This window comes from Poromitra crassiceps (genome assembly GCF_964638095.1).
Source record: "Poromitra crassiceps genome assembly, chromosome: 1".
Taxonomy (NCBI): Eukaryota; Metazoa; Chordata; class Actinopteri; order Beryciformes; family Melamphaidae; genus Poromitra; species Poromitra crassiceps.
This window is the reverse complement of record NC_139623.1, coordinates 29,295,701-29,308,147: the sequence shown is the minus strand read 5'-3', so window position 1 is coordinate 29,308,147 and position 12,447 is coordinate 29,295,701. Positions and strand designations below refer to the sequence as shown.

General features: G+C 42.1%; 1 protein-coding gene across 2 annotated transcripts in view; it reads right to left on the bottom strand.

Moving 5' to 3' along the window:
* thoc2 (THO complex 2) overlaps positions 1 to 12,447 on the bottom strand; it is a 90,300-nt gene that overhangs the window by 63,336 nt on the left and 14,517 nt on the right. For both annotated transcript variants that reach the window (XM_083637509.1, XM_083637510.1), the window contains exons 3-9: positions 6,646 to 6,737; positions 2,979 to 3,030; positions 2,671 to 2,741; positions 2,052 to 2,173; positions 1,832 to 1,965; positions 1,519 to 1,679; positions 1,089 to 1,181 (exon numbers count right to left, since the gene is read on the bottom strand). In XM_083637509.1, the coding sequence (XP_083493635.1) occupies positions 1,089 to 1,181; positions 1,519 to 1,679; positions 1,832 to 1,965; positions 2,052 to 2,173; positions 2,671 to 2,741; positions 2,979 to 3,030; positions 6,646 to 6,737 (725 nt within the window). The remainder of the gene's footprint in view (positions 1 to 1,088; positions 1,182 to 1,518; positions 1,680 to 1,831; positions 1,966 to 2,051; positions 2,174 to 2,670; positions 2,742 to 2,978; positions 3,031 to 6,645; positions 6,738 to 12,447) is intronic.

Genomic DNA, 12,447 nt, shown 5'->3' with positions numbered 1-12,447 from the left:
ATTCTTTGAGTGAAAAGTGATTCTCAAACATATTTGTCAATTGGAGCTTTAGCAGCTGTTGGAAGTAAATGTTCAACTGGTATTCCTCTTTTAATACCTTTTTACATCAAAAAGTCCCACTAATCCACATTTTTTGTTACCCAGGAAAGCAGCAGGGGGCAGTATCAGCATCGCCTTTTAAACTTTTAGATCGCACTCTCAACCCGTTCAATTTCTCCTCCTTCGATTGCTCTTTCTTCCCCCTCCCTTCTCACAAGGCTTAAACATGTAAATAGCCTTAGTGATGCATGTTGGAGGAGAAAAAGGTGTTTCAACAAACGAAGCAGCAAACCTTGTATCAAAATTCTCGTTGTAATGTTAAAATTGCATATGGAGTGAAAGCATTACTCAAAATTAATGTTAATGCTGACTTGATGCAGTCTATGCGCCTGGCACTCGTGCATGAGACACGCTTTTCTGTCGGCATATTCCGTCAATGTAAAGTAATTAACTGTTAAGAAAGTCAAATTTCAGCCTGTGGGAATCACTGAATCGTGCCAGAAAAGGATCAGGAAATACATTAGATCCAGCGGAGGAGGAGCAGCAGGAGTGAACAAGGGCAATTTCGGCCCAGGACCACGTGCATCATGTAGCAACCAGGCGACCTCATGCCACTCAAGCCCATTTGAGGAAACTACATCTTTTAACGGCCAAAGTTTGGCACTGATGACATCATCACTGATGAAATCACTGATGACATCATCACCATTTCAACAGCCCAAGTTTGGCACTGATGACATCATCACCGTTATCCATTCCTGACTAAATGCCTGACTCACCCCAAAATGCCTTCTCTTGACCACGCGCTGCACAGGCTGTGCACGTTGTCAATATAACACGTTGGACCACCGCCAAGATTTATATCGGCAGCTGTCCAGAGCCATCGCGTTAATAACCCGCCTCACTTGCAGGGTCGCTCTATCAGCTTGGCAACTTTTATACTGATGACGAAAATTCCAGTAGTTTGTGGATATTAGTGGGATTTTTGGCCAATCTAAAAGGGAACTAATGCGGCAAGTGGCTGGAATGTAGTGGTTCCATTTCCTTACATGTGCGTAGAGATCTTCCAGCTCTATCAGGTTGTGGTGAAGCAGAGCAGCAGCAATGTGGTAAAGTGACTTGGGCGTTTCCTCATTGGGCTCCTGAAGAAAGACAGGAGAAAATAATCAAAATGCATTATCATGGTTAACTGTTGTGAGATTAAGAGCAACATACGGTATGATTTATGCTATAATCCCAAACATAGAGCCTAAAGCGTTCATGTTCCCATTGTTTTCCCATGTTCAAGCTTTGTGGCAAGGGGGCTCAGTAAAAACACAAAAACAAGCTCTGAAAAAGGCCAGCACACTACACCAAATTACACTAAAGCATTTTAAAACATAAAATACAAACAAGATCATGCTTCTTAGGTCAGGTACAATTTGTGGACAGATGTTCTGGATTTCTTTGCCTTTTATTTTCCAGACTTGTTATTCTCACCTGGTAGAACTTGAACTTGAAGCCCAGGATGTGGCAAAGGGTGAGCGGCTCACACATGTAGGACTTGATGAGAGGCAGGAAGAACTCGTCTTGGTCCGATCGACCCTCGTACACCTCCAGGATGATGTCCAGAACACGGTTAGGGTCCAGATTGAAACATCCTGCAGGCAGAAGAAGTGAAAACTAAACGGGACACAGAGCACAACTGGGAAACATCAGAGAAGTGATACAACCCACACTTTATACAGACTCAGAGTTATCTGATCCCACATCAACTTCAATGATCCATGGAAAGGCAACAACTGCTTCATACCTATCAGGGATTTGATGCTCTCCAGGACAAGGTGGCTAGTGATGTTGCCTGAGAGGTCTTGGCCCAGCTCAGTGATGAGCTTGGCATAGCCCTCATTCTCCTCCCTTAGCAAGTTAAATTTCTGTTGCTTGTAACTGGAAAGAAAAAGAGATTATACAAATTATTGTGGGATTATAGGACACTGTAATTTAATTTTTACTGAACTGTACGCTCCACTTACAATAGCTTAGTCTTGATTTTTACAATCTTCTGGTTGAACTGATGTGCTTGCTTTATAAGTCCAAGAGATTCCAGGGTTTCTGGATCCAGCCTCTCTTTCAGAATGGCCTCTGGCACACAAAACTGGGAGGGGAGGTTATGAAACAAGTCTGTTTGTTTAACAATATTCTGATTGGTTCAATACTATTCAGAATACAAAACTAAAAACCTTTTTTTATTCAAGCCTGAAGTGAATGCAAAAATCTAAGTCTTACAGAAGAAAACCAATTACCCGGTGCTCTGCTTGAAATGCAAAATACTATCAACCCACAATTTCTGGCATCACTTAATAATAGAGATACACCAAACGATCAGCCGGTGACCGGGATCGGCCAGTTTTCAGCTGATCGAGCATGACTGGTGACCGGCGGGTGAGTCTCATATACTATATCACATTCTGTGCTGGTCAAATTCACACATATGCACTGCACAATGTTTCACGTCGCACACAAGGCAATGATAGTTCTTAGAAAAAAAACAAAATCGTAATGAGCCAAAACTGGAATCGGCAGGTCTGACTTGGCCAGGAAAATTGTAATCGGTGCATCTCTAGTTAATAAGTTAATAAATATGGTTCTTACCAAACATGCTCCCACTAACTGCGTGTAATGGTCACGTTTGTTTTTTTCTTCCAGTGCGCCTGTCTCGATATCTGTGAAAAATGTAACAAAAATAGTTTAGAACCGTGAGGTGGGAAAAAGAAAAGAAAATTGAATTAAATGCATATCATTCATCTAATTTATGACTTACAGGACAACTGTGACTGAAATATGTTCTCTAATATTATTATGCAAATCATAGGTATACAACAAATTTAGACCCAACATTGACCCAAAGAGGTCCCAAACTTTATGTGCATGAAAACAGCCCAACCCAAAGCCATATTTACCTAGTATACTGAAAACATCTGCTAAAATGGATGGCATGTCATCTCGGAGTTCCTGAAAATGAAACAAAGTGTTCACTCAGTTACACCCAAGGAAACAATAAATAGAACAATCGTTGTTGTCTTCCTGCAGTATTCTTTGCAGTTCAGTGTTTCCCATACATTGATACATTCATGGCGCACCACCACAACGGGGACTTTGAATTTAACAGATTATTTTCCCTAGCAAAACTCCACATTGGCCCGCTGTGTCTCTCTCTCTCTCTCACACACACACGTTTCAAGACACGTGGTCGATGAAATGCATCGGAATTCGTTGAGATGCACGAGGGGAGGCGGCCGCCTGAGCCGCCTACTCGAGTCGGGGGGGGGGGGGGGGGGGGGGAATGTCTGCAGGACAATCAGAGGGAGAAGCATTGGGCACAGTTGCATCTGCTTCAAAAACACTTCAGCTTACTGCTTGGACAAAACAGATTGGTGAGTCTGTGGAGCAGTGAGGAGTAGGGCTGCATGTGTGACTGTGTTAAAGACCGCTGCAGCCAGCCCCCGTTCAGTGCACATCTGCTAATAGCCACCCCGATCACTAGCATTATGATTTGACTGCCCACGAGTGGTGCAACTCCGCGCATTGCGCTGAACATTTGTAAGTATTTTAACTGTTAAGACTAAGCAGCCCGTCACTGCAAATGAAACAATGTCCGCCCTTTTGTTTTAAAGAACGACGTGCATGATGTGATCCCAATGAAGACGAGAGGGCCAAAGTCACTCCCTCTTCAGGCATAAGCATACGAACCAAGGGATTTTATCTGCCATTCATTGTTTCATCTACATTTTGTAAAATGCGTAAAAAAATAGTTTTACTTGGTCAAACCAAGTGATTCAGCTATATTTAGAATCAAGAGACCATATAACATTTCACTCCAAATATCCATTTTATTTTTGGTCCGAGTGAAACGTTAACATAAATTCTGTTCTCTTCCCCCATCATGTATTCCATGTGGCACAAAATATGGAGATGTTAACTCTTTGATCTGTGGCCTGTGCCATTTTTGACGTTTCTGTACTTTGAATGTCTTAACATGATGGATTCACCCTCCTCTGATTTAGCCTTGTGGCAGGGCACCTTCAATTAGACAATCAGGCGCCTGATTGAATGCAGCTGTTTTTGGACCAGTCTTGTCTTTATCTCTCCTGTCTAGCATTGTACTTTCAGCACTGATGATAGTCCCCGACTGAAATGTTTGCTGTGGTTTTAATTCACTTTTTTATTTTTGTCACTTTTTGAGCAGCTTCTTCACCATGTCTTTAATTAAAAATTATTTTTGCTCCTGGGCAAACTCTGCTTTGGGGCTTATATAGCCTAAGTATTGTCTTGGCTCAACATGATTCCAATCAATTTTAGGGTATTCCGTTTTTTATTTTATTTTTTATGCCTACAAAGCAAATGTTACTTTGTACTTGAGTTCTCTCACTAAAGTGACTAAAGTTATCCCTCGGTTTCCCCGCGAGGTCTCGCCCGCTTTATTAACGTTACATTGCGGTCACAAGGGCTCGCCCGCTTTATTAACGTTACATTGCGGTCACATGGGCCATTCGTCCATTACGTACAACGTTACTGCACTAATTAGTTAACATTAAAGTTATCATCTATAGTTTACAGGCAGCATTATCACCTCTAAACAGTTTATTTTTGATGAGAAATGAATGATTGCGAGTCCAAAACACAGTAAAATCATTGTCAAAACTTTATTTAAACCATAGGTAGGGCTGCAACTAACGATTATTTTGATAATCGATTACGGTACTGTCGATTATTTCTTTGATTAATCAGATAAAAATAAATGCATGGATTTTATTCCAATAATTTTATTCAAAAACCAAATGTCCCAAATTGACAATATTAGTGCACAAAAGTGCTGCTTGAATGGACCAGAGCTGTATAAACAATTAGCCTATGAAAAATTACAAGTAATAAATAAAAAGAACAACTACATCACTATCTACCTGTTTACAGGTTTGAGGTTTTATGTGCCATGCCTGGCATGTTTGATTTTCAGTGAGTGTGGCGTGACTTGGCTGCCTCAGTCTCAAGGTAACCAAAGAATTATTTCTCAAAAGTAGGGGAGCAGATCTATCGATCAACAATATGAAGGTAGATTGTTTCTACAGTAACACGTTCTCTCTCTCTCACACACACACACACACACGTACGCGGGGGCGCACAGCACACACACACACACACACACACACACACACACACACACACACACACACACACACACACAACAAGCTGGATCAAAACACCGGCTAGAGACAGCGTTAAACAAGACGAACTACCTGCCATTAGATGAACGTTTCCTCACTTCAAAATGCAAAGCACATGTGTCTAATCTCGTTACAGACCCCACTAGTTTAAAGATTTTGTAGCGTTAACGTTGACCAGCTTACCCTTCTCAGCTGTTGAGCCCCAGTCATGGCTAACGTTACTTACGTTACGTTTTCCTTTGTCCTCATTCCTGTGGTGCGTCCGTGCCATGCAAGGGCAATTTTACATATTTGCAGCTAACACACTTTTTAGTTTTACAAAATGTAAAGCGCTCCCATACTAGATAGTCTAGCTGAAAAGGTTTCATTGCGTCTGCCATGTTGGCACCATGCGTCTCCATGGAGACAACACGTGACGTAGTCAGTCCGCGACAGGAAGTAGGCAGATGCGCAACTCACAACGTAGATCAATGTTTATATAATTATATAGCTATGCGACCCAACAAATCACAACCCAACGAATCAATAATGCAATTCGTTGCCAACAAATTTAATAATCTATCTTTATCGATTAGTTGTTGCAGCCCTACCCATAGGAAAAGCTTTCACTGAGTGAGATGACACTTTGCAATAATGAAGTATAATTTTAGTGGCAATTTTTTTTTTTATATAAGTTAAGCGCCATCTAGAAATTCTGTCATACCACATCCACAGACTGCTAGGTATGAACCAATATTCTCAAGTAACATCGGTTATGTGTGGATAAACATTGGTTCCTCTAAAGGAGATTTGCAGCCATACAGCCATATTTGCGGAATCAATTCTATGTGAGAACTAGAACGACCGCACCGCGGATTTATGCCTCCGCCATTAGTTCATTCTTAAGTCCAAATCGCCATTTGAGGCAAATTGGAAGAAATTCCGTCAAGGCGCTCCTGAGATGTTGCGTTAAAGAGCTTGGAAATTGGGTGTGTGAGGTCACAGTGACCTTGAACTTTGACCTTTAACCATCAAAATGTAATCAGTTCATCCTTGAGTCCAAGTCGATGTTTGAAGCAAATCTGATGAAATTCCATCAAGGCATTCCTCAGATACTGTATCGTGTTAACACGCTTGAAAATGGTGTTCGAGAGGTCACATGCCTCCGGTCTGGCTATCGCCGGCGGAGGCATAAAAAATAAAAAACAACATGCATTAGCAAGCTCAAGGCAGAATCAAGACACTGACTATTGCAAATTCACTGAGAGTATCCTTAGTTTATACTGGGATAAGAAAGGAAATTTAAGGATTTTACCATTTTGTGTCCATTTTTAAACAGTGCAGAAATAGCCATCCGATTAAAATGTTTTCAGACTACAGAATACAATACAAAACAAATGAATACAAATTTGCTCAACATTCATACCATCATGTCTCCAAGGACGCTAGCAGCAAGATCCAACTTCAGGTTCCCTTGAACAACCTGCCAGCAGAGCTCGTATAAGGCAGCCTGCATATCTGGAGAAGTACAGAAGACACAAGGAAACTCTTCAGGCAAAAGCAAGTTATTATTAGGGCTGGCACAGATCAGAAAACCCACGGTTCGGATCGTGTGACGGATTTTGTCCCATGGATCACAGATTTTTCGGATGAGCAAAAAAAAAATCCAGATTTATTCTCTCAAAATTAGATTTTGATTTGATTTTTTTATACTATTATACTTCTCTAACCATTTGTTGCCCTGCACAGCTCAAAACATATTTTTTTCTCATAGGTGATACAATTTATGCTTTTACTCTGAAGGCAGAACAACCCAACTTCCTGTTTTAGCGTGGCGCTGCTATGCCTAACCTCCTGGCTGTTGCTTGTTAACCTGCAGTCACTTGACATGGGTACAGACAGGGTGAGTCTGGAAAGATAACGTTGCAGCTACTTAAAGTCCCTGGAAACCAGAAATATTTTCTTATTATTTAGCATTTTGAGTTCATCACATCACAGGAACCTATGTTAATAAGCCACCAGCCAAATTTGAACGATGATGAACGTCGCAAAGTATATAAATTTAGGTTTGACAGTCATGGCAAAAGTCATGAGAATCAATTAGATTTTAGAGTGTATTTTCTCCCGCGGACTGTGTGGGCGTGTCCCGTGTGTGTGTGCGTGCAAGACTACAGGTCTCCGAGAGAGAGAGAGCGAGAGAGAGAGTGGGAGGGAGGGAGGGAAACGGAGAAAGAGAGAGAAGGAAAGAGAGATGGAGTGCGTGTGTCGAACACACACACACCGTGTGTGTGTGTGTGTGTGTGTGTGTGTTCGCTTGTTGCTCGGAGAGGAAGAGACTGTCGCTGCGACTGCACAGCGCTACTGTGTGTGTGTGAGTAACCTCGCGTCACCAGGCTGTGTGTCGCGCGCTATGCTGCCTGCTCTCTCTCTCTCTCTCTCACTAGTCCCGAGAGAGAGAGAGAGAGAGAGAGAGAGAGAGAGAGAGAGAGAGAGAGAGAGCAGGCAGCATAGCGCTCGACACACAGCACACAGAGTGGGAGGGAGACAGACAGACACTGAGCGAGCGATGTGGGGGCAAAGAACGGACAAAAGGAGAAGGGCGGGTTGCACGCGTGTACAAAGGTTATATAGAGCTTATGACGTCATAAGATTTTGCATTTGAGAACCTCGCGCACTGCGCTCTTCAATGAGGAAGTGGAAATCCAGACCTTGTAGAAAAGTGTCGATTTTAAGGCTTTGGGTTGAAAGTAGGGATGCACGATATATCGGCAATCATATCGGTATCGGCCAGTATCGGCCGTTTTTTTAACATATCGGTCATATCGGTATCGGTCAGATGTTGCAATGTTAATATCGGTTATCATTATCAGCCAAATTCTTCACATTGATATGAAATAATGCAGTAAATCTATGATTTATGGGCTTTTCCAAAGGCTTTGCAAATAAAGAAATGCATAACTTTTTCAAATTCAGTGTTAACATGTGTTTTTCAGTATGTACAAAATGTGATGATCATAAAAATGTGGTTTTATACAGATCATATCGACATCGGTAAATATCGGTTATCGGCCATAACAGCAATGTTAATATCGGTTATCGGCATCGGCCAAAATTTTCATATCGGTGCATCCCTAGTTGAAAGTAATGTATCATAATTTCTGAGGCACACAATTACTAACATAAGACCCTAAATAACATAGTTAGAACGTTTTTGTGGATTTTGGTTTCCAGGGACTTTAACGTTAAGCTACTCAGTGGTCCCACGTGTTGTTTTGTTGTTATGTGTCTTAAGCCAACATTTCACCGTCCGGTGTGTGTGTGTGTGTGTGTGTGTGTGTGTGCGTGTGGTGGCTCTCGTTATATCTTGTGCAGCCCGCAGCAACACGCTGCTCACATTCCTGTGCTTTTTTGGAGGTGTTGAAATAAGTTTGTTGCGCTGCTGTCTGTAGTAGCCAGATTTGACAGGGAAGCCAAAATGCTCCCATACAGCTGATTTAAATGATGCGGGAGGCTTTTCCAATTCAGCTGCTTGTCGGCTCGTACTTGCGCTCGCCATGATGATGCCTGTCTGTGTCTGGCTGCGCTGCAGGCGTTCCCATACACTAGCATTAAACGTTAAATGCAACAAAAAAGAGGTGGAGGGGGTCCGCGGACCACGGACGTTCCGAACCACGTTCCGAACCGTGGGGGCTGATCCATACGGATCGTGATCCGTGCCAGCCCTAGTTATTATGTACAAAAAGAATAGGATAACTCATGTGCCAATTTCTGTACTAATGTTTCATCATATCACAATTGCAAAATATCATAAATGCTCAATATAACCACATGAGATCAAAAATAAATAAATAAATGTCAACTTAAATTTTATGTATACATTAGAAGTGTTTTCTCTGCTCTCAACCTGGTTAATCTCACTTTATTCTTCATCACAGCGGCTCATTACCCGCTGTACACTTAAACGTGCGCTAGTTCTGCACAAGCACTCGTAGCTGTCTCCTTCTTTTACCCACGTTCTCGCTAATCACATGGCTGTTTACATGCTTTTCAGATCGGCTAGTTACTTAGCTTAGCTGCTAGCTACTTAGCTTCGCTGTTAGCTCCTCTCTCTCCCTCTCGGTAAGCTGTTAATGTTTATGTTAACATTACGCATAATAATAACATTATAAAAGGGAGCAGGTAGGCAATGTTCTGTTTCAATTTTTGTCCCGGAAGGGATGTCATATGCATTGTGACATCATCAGTGATGTCATAAGAGGCATTGTGACATCATCAGTGATGTCAGGCATTGTGACATCCTCAGTGATGTCATAAGAGACATGGTGACATCATCAGTGATGTCATAAAAGGGAGCAAGGGGGCAATGTTTCTCTAAATGTTTGTCCCACTGATGAAGTCGTAGGAGGCATTGTGACATCACTGATGTCATCGGTGATGTCATTAGACTGATGATGTCATCAGTGATGTCATAAGAGTAAAATCATCTTACGACATCACTGATGATGTCATAGGCACTGATGTAAACTTAAGGGGCACACACACCCGCACGCCAATAGGGCAGGCGAGGCCACGCAGCAGCTGAGCTGCGGACGAGGCCACGCAGCGGCCGAGCTGCTTATGAGAGCTGCAGGGCCAGCTCGGCGAGCTGTAGGGCGGCGCTGTTCCAAAATGTGTCATCGTGTGTCATTGCCTGGGAAACGCACATCCCATAATACAACTGGTCGCATCGCATCCCATAAGAGTATGATAATACTTGGGATGCCATTGCGAACATACAGTAGATGTGAACAGGTTAGCTAAAAAAATTGCGTCGCAGCGAGGGCCCCCCACCATTGCGGTCGGGTTACGTTTCGAAATCCCTCCGGGCCTGGACATTTTTCTATGGGAAACACTGAGAATAGAATCTAAATTTCGGTATACTGTACCGTGCAACACTACTCCAGAGACAGTCTGTACTTTAGCCTATTACAATTTGGCCAGAGGAAGTTGTAATGTTCCAAAGGAAAAAACAAAAACAAACAAAAAACTAAAAAACGCTTCAGAGGGGAGGAAGTTCGATCATATTCGATCAATCACGACACATGTAAACAAAACTGAGGCAGGTGATTGAATAAATTAGCAGATGTGCCCGCCTTCAGCGGATGTACACGCATAACACCGCAGGAATGAGTCCGGAAGTAGCACTTCCGGTTCATACGCGTAAGGCAATGGGATATTTGCATGGGTATTTTGGTTAAATGCATTGAAATAAGGGCTCTGGTTAAGAAAAGTTTATGAAACAGCCAAGTTTGTGTTCAGCAAGATAATCTTCACAAACAAGGACAACTTTTGAAGCGTAAATGTGTTTTGAAAACATGATTTTCAGAAAACGCTTCAAAAGTCATAAAAGTGGTCCTCGTTTGTGAAGATCAGGGTTTCCGCTATATACATGTACATGTAACAGCGGCAGCCCACCACTGCTTAATCTTGGCCCCTTCGGCCAGCCCTATACACACGTATGGCAGCAACGCCAAAGAATGACCACTTATTACTAGTGCTGCACGATTCATCTAATCGCAATTTCAATGTCAGCACGTGCGTTTACATAACCGCAAAAGGGTGCGATAAGTGATTACCGTATTTAGAAAAAAGATCTGTCTGTGTGTGTTTGTTCGCCTCGTCTAACTAACGTTACACGCGATGCAACAAACAAACAAACACACGTTTCTCAGCCATCACACTGGACATCAACACTAGTGGGAGACTTCTCCCACTCCCACAAATATACAGTAATGTTATGCATAACATTAACAAAAACATATAACATCTTATCGAGAGAGCAGTCATGATCGCTAACAGCTGCCTAAGCTAAGTAACTAGCTGATCAGAAAAGTATATAAACAGCCATGTGATTAGTGAGAAAGTCAGTAAAAGAAGGAGAATGCTGTGGGTGCTTATGCAGAACTAGTGCATGTTCAAGTGTACAGCAGGTAATGAGCTGCTGTGATAAAGAATATAGCGAGATTAACCGTGTTGAGAGCAGAGAAAACCCTCAGTTAGCCGCCTGCATATGACGCCTTCAGGGTCTGCACGTAAACTTTGTCTGCACATGACCTCGCATCACGTCACCAGCCGCTCTCTCTCTCTAAAAAAAAGTAGTCACGTGAGTGTGGCGTTTAAGGCCATCTGTAATCTGTCGCTACAAAATAAATAAACTGGGTGTGTATTACTCATTGTATTAGTGTACAGACACGTAACTGACTTTGCAGTCTGAGCCATCTTACACAGCCTATGTGCTGTAACACAGTGCTGCAGTTTATATTTTTCTGTTGCGTTTCTTTTTTCTATGTTTGAGACAGGCAAATGTCTCAAACAGACTGATATCACAGGACGTTGTGAAGAGTACATGGCTATATCATTTGTAAAGATTTTATTGTAAAAACATATGCTGTATGTGAATGTTTTATATTTTTGGAAAAATTATTTTTATTTCAAATCATTTTATTTATTTTTAATAAAGAGGTGGAGGGGGTCCGCGGACCACGGACGTTCCGAACCACGTTCCGAACCGTGGGGGCTGATCCATACGGATCGTGATCCGTGCCAGCCCTAGTTATTATGTACAAAAAGAATAGGATAACTCATGTGCCAATTTCTGTACTAATGTTTCATCATATCACAATTGCAAAATATCATAAATGCTCAATATAACCACATGAGATCAAAAATAAATAAATAAATGTCAACTTAAATTTTATGTATACATTAGAAGTGTTTTCTCTGCTCTCAACCTGGTTAATCTCACTTTATTCTTCATCACAGCGGCTCATTACCCGCTGTACACTTAAACGTGCGCTAGTTCTGCACAAGCACTCGTAGCTGTCTCCTTCTTTTACCCACGTTCTCGCTAATCACATGGCTGTTTACATGCTTTTCAGATCGGCTAGTTACTTAGCTTAGCTGCTAGCTACTTAGCTTCGCTGTTAGCTCCTCTCTCTCCCTCTCGGTAAGCTGTTAATGTTTATGTTAACATTACGCATAATAATAACATTATAAAAGGGAGCAGGTAGGCAATGTTCTGTTTCAATTTTTGTCCCGGAAGGGATGTCATATGCATTGTGACATCATCAGTGATGTCATAAGAGGCATTGTGACATCATCAGTGATGTCAGGCATTGTGACATCCTCAGTGATGTCATAAGAGACATGGTGACATCATCAGTGATGTCATAAAAGGGAGCAAGGGGGC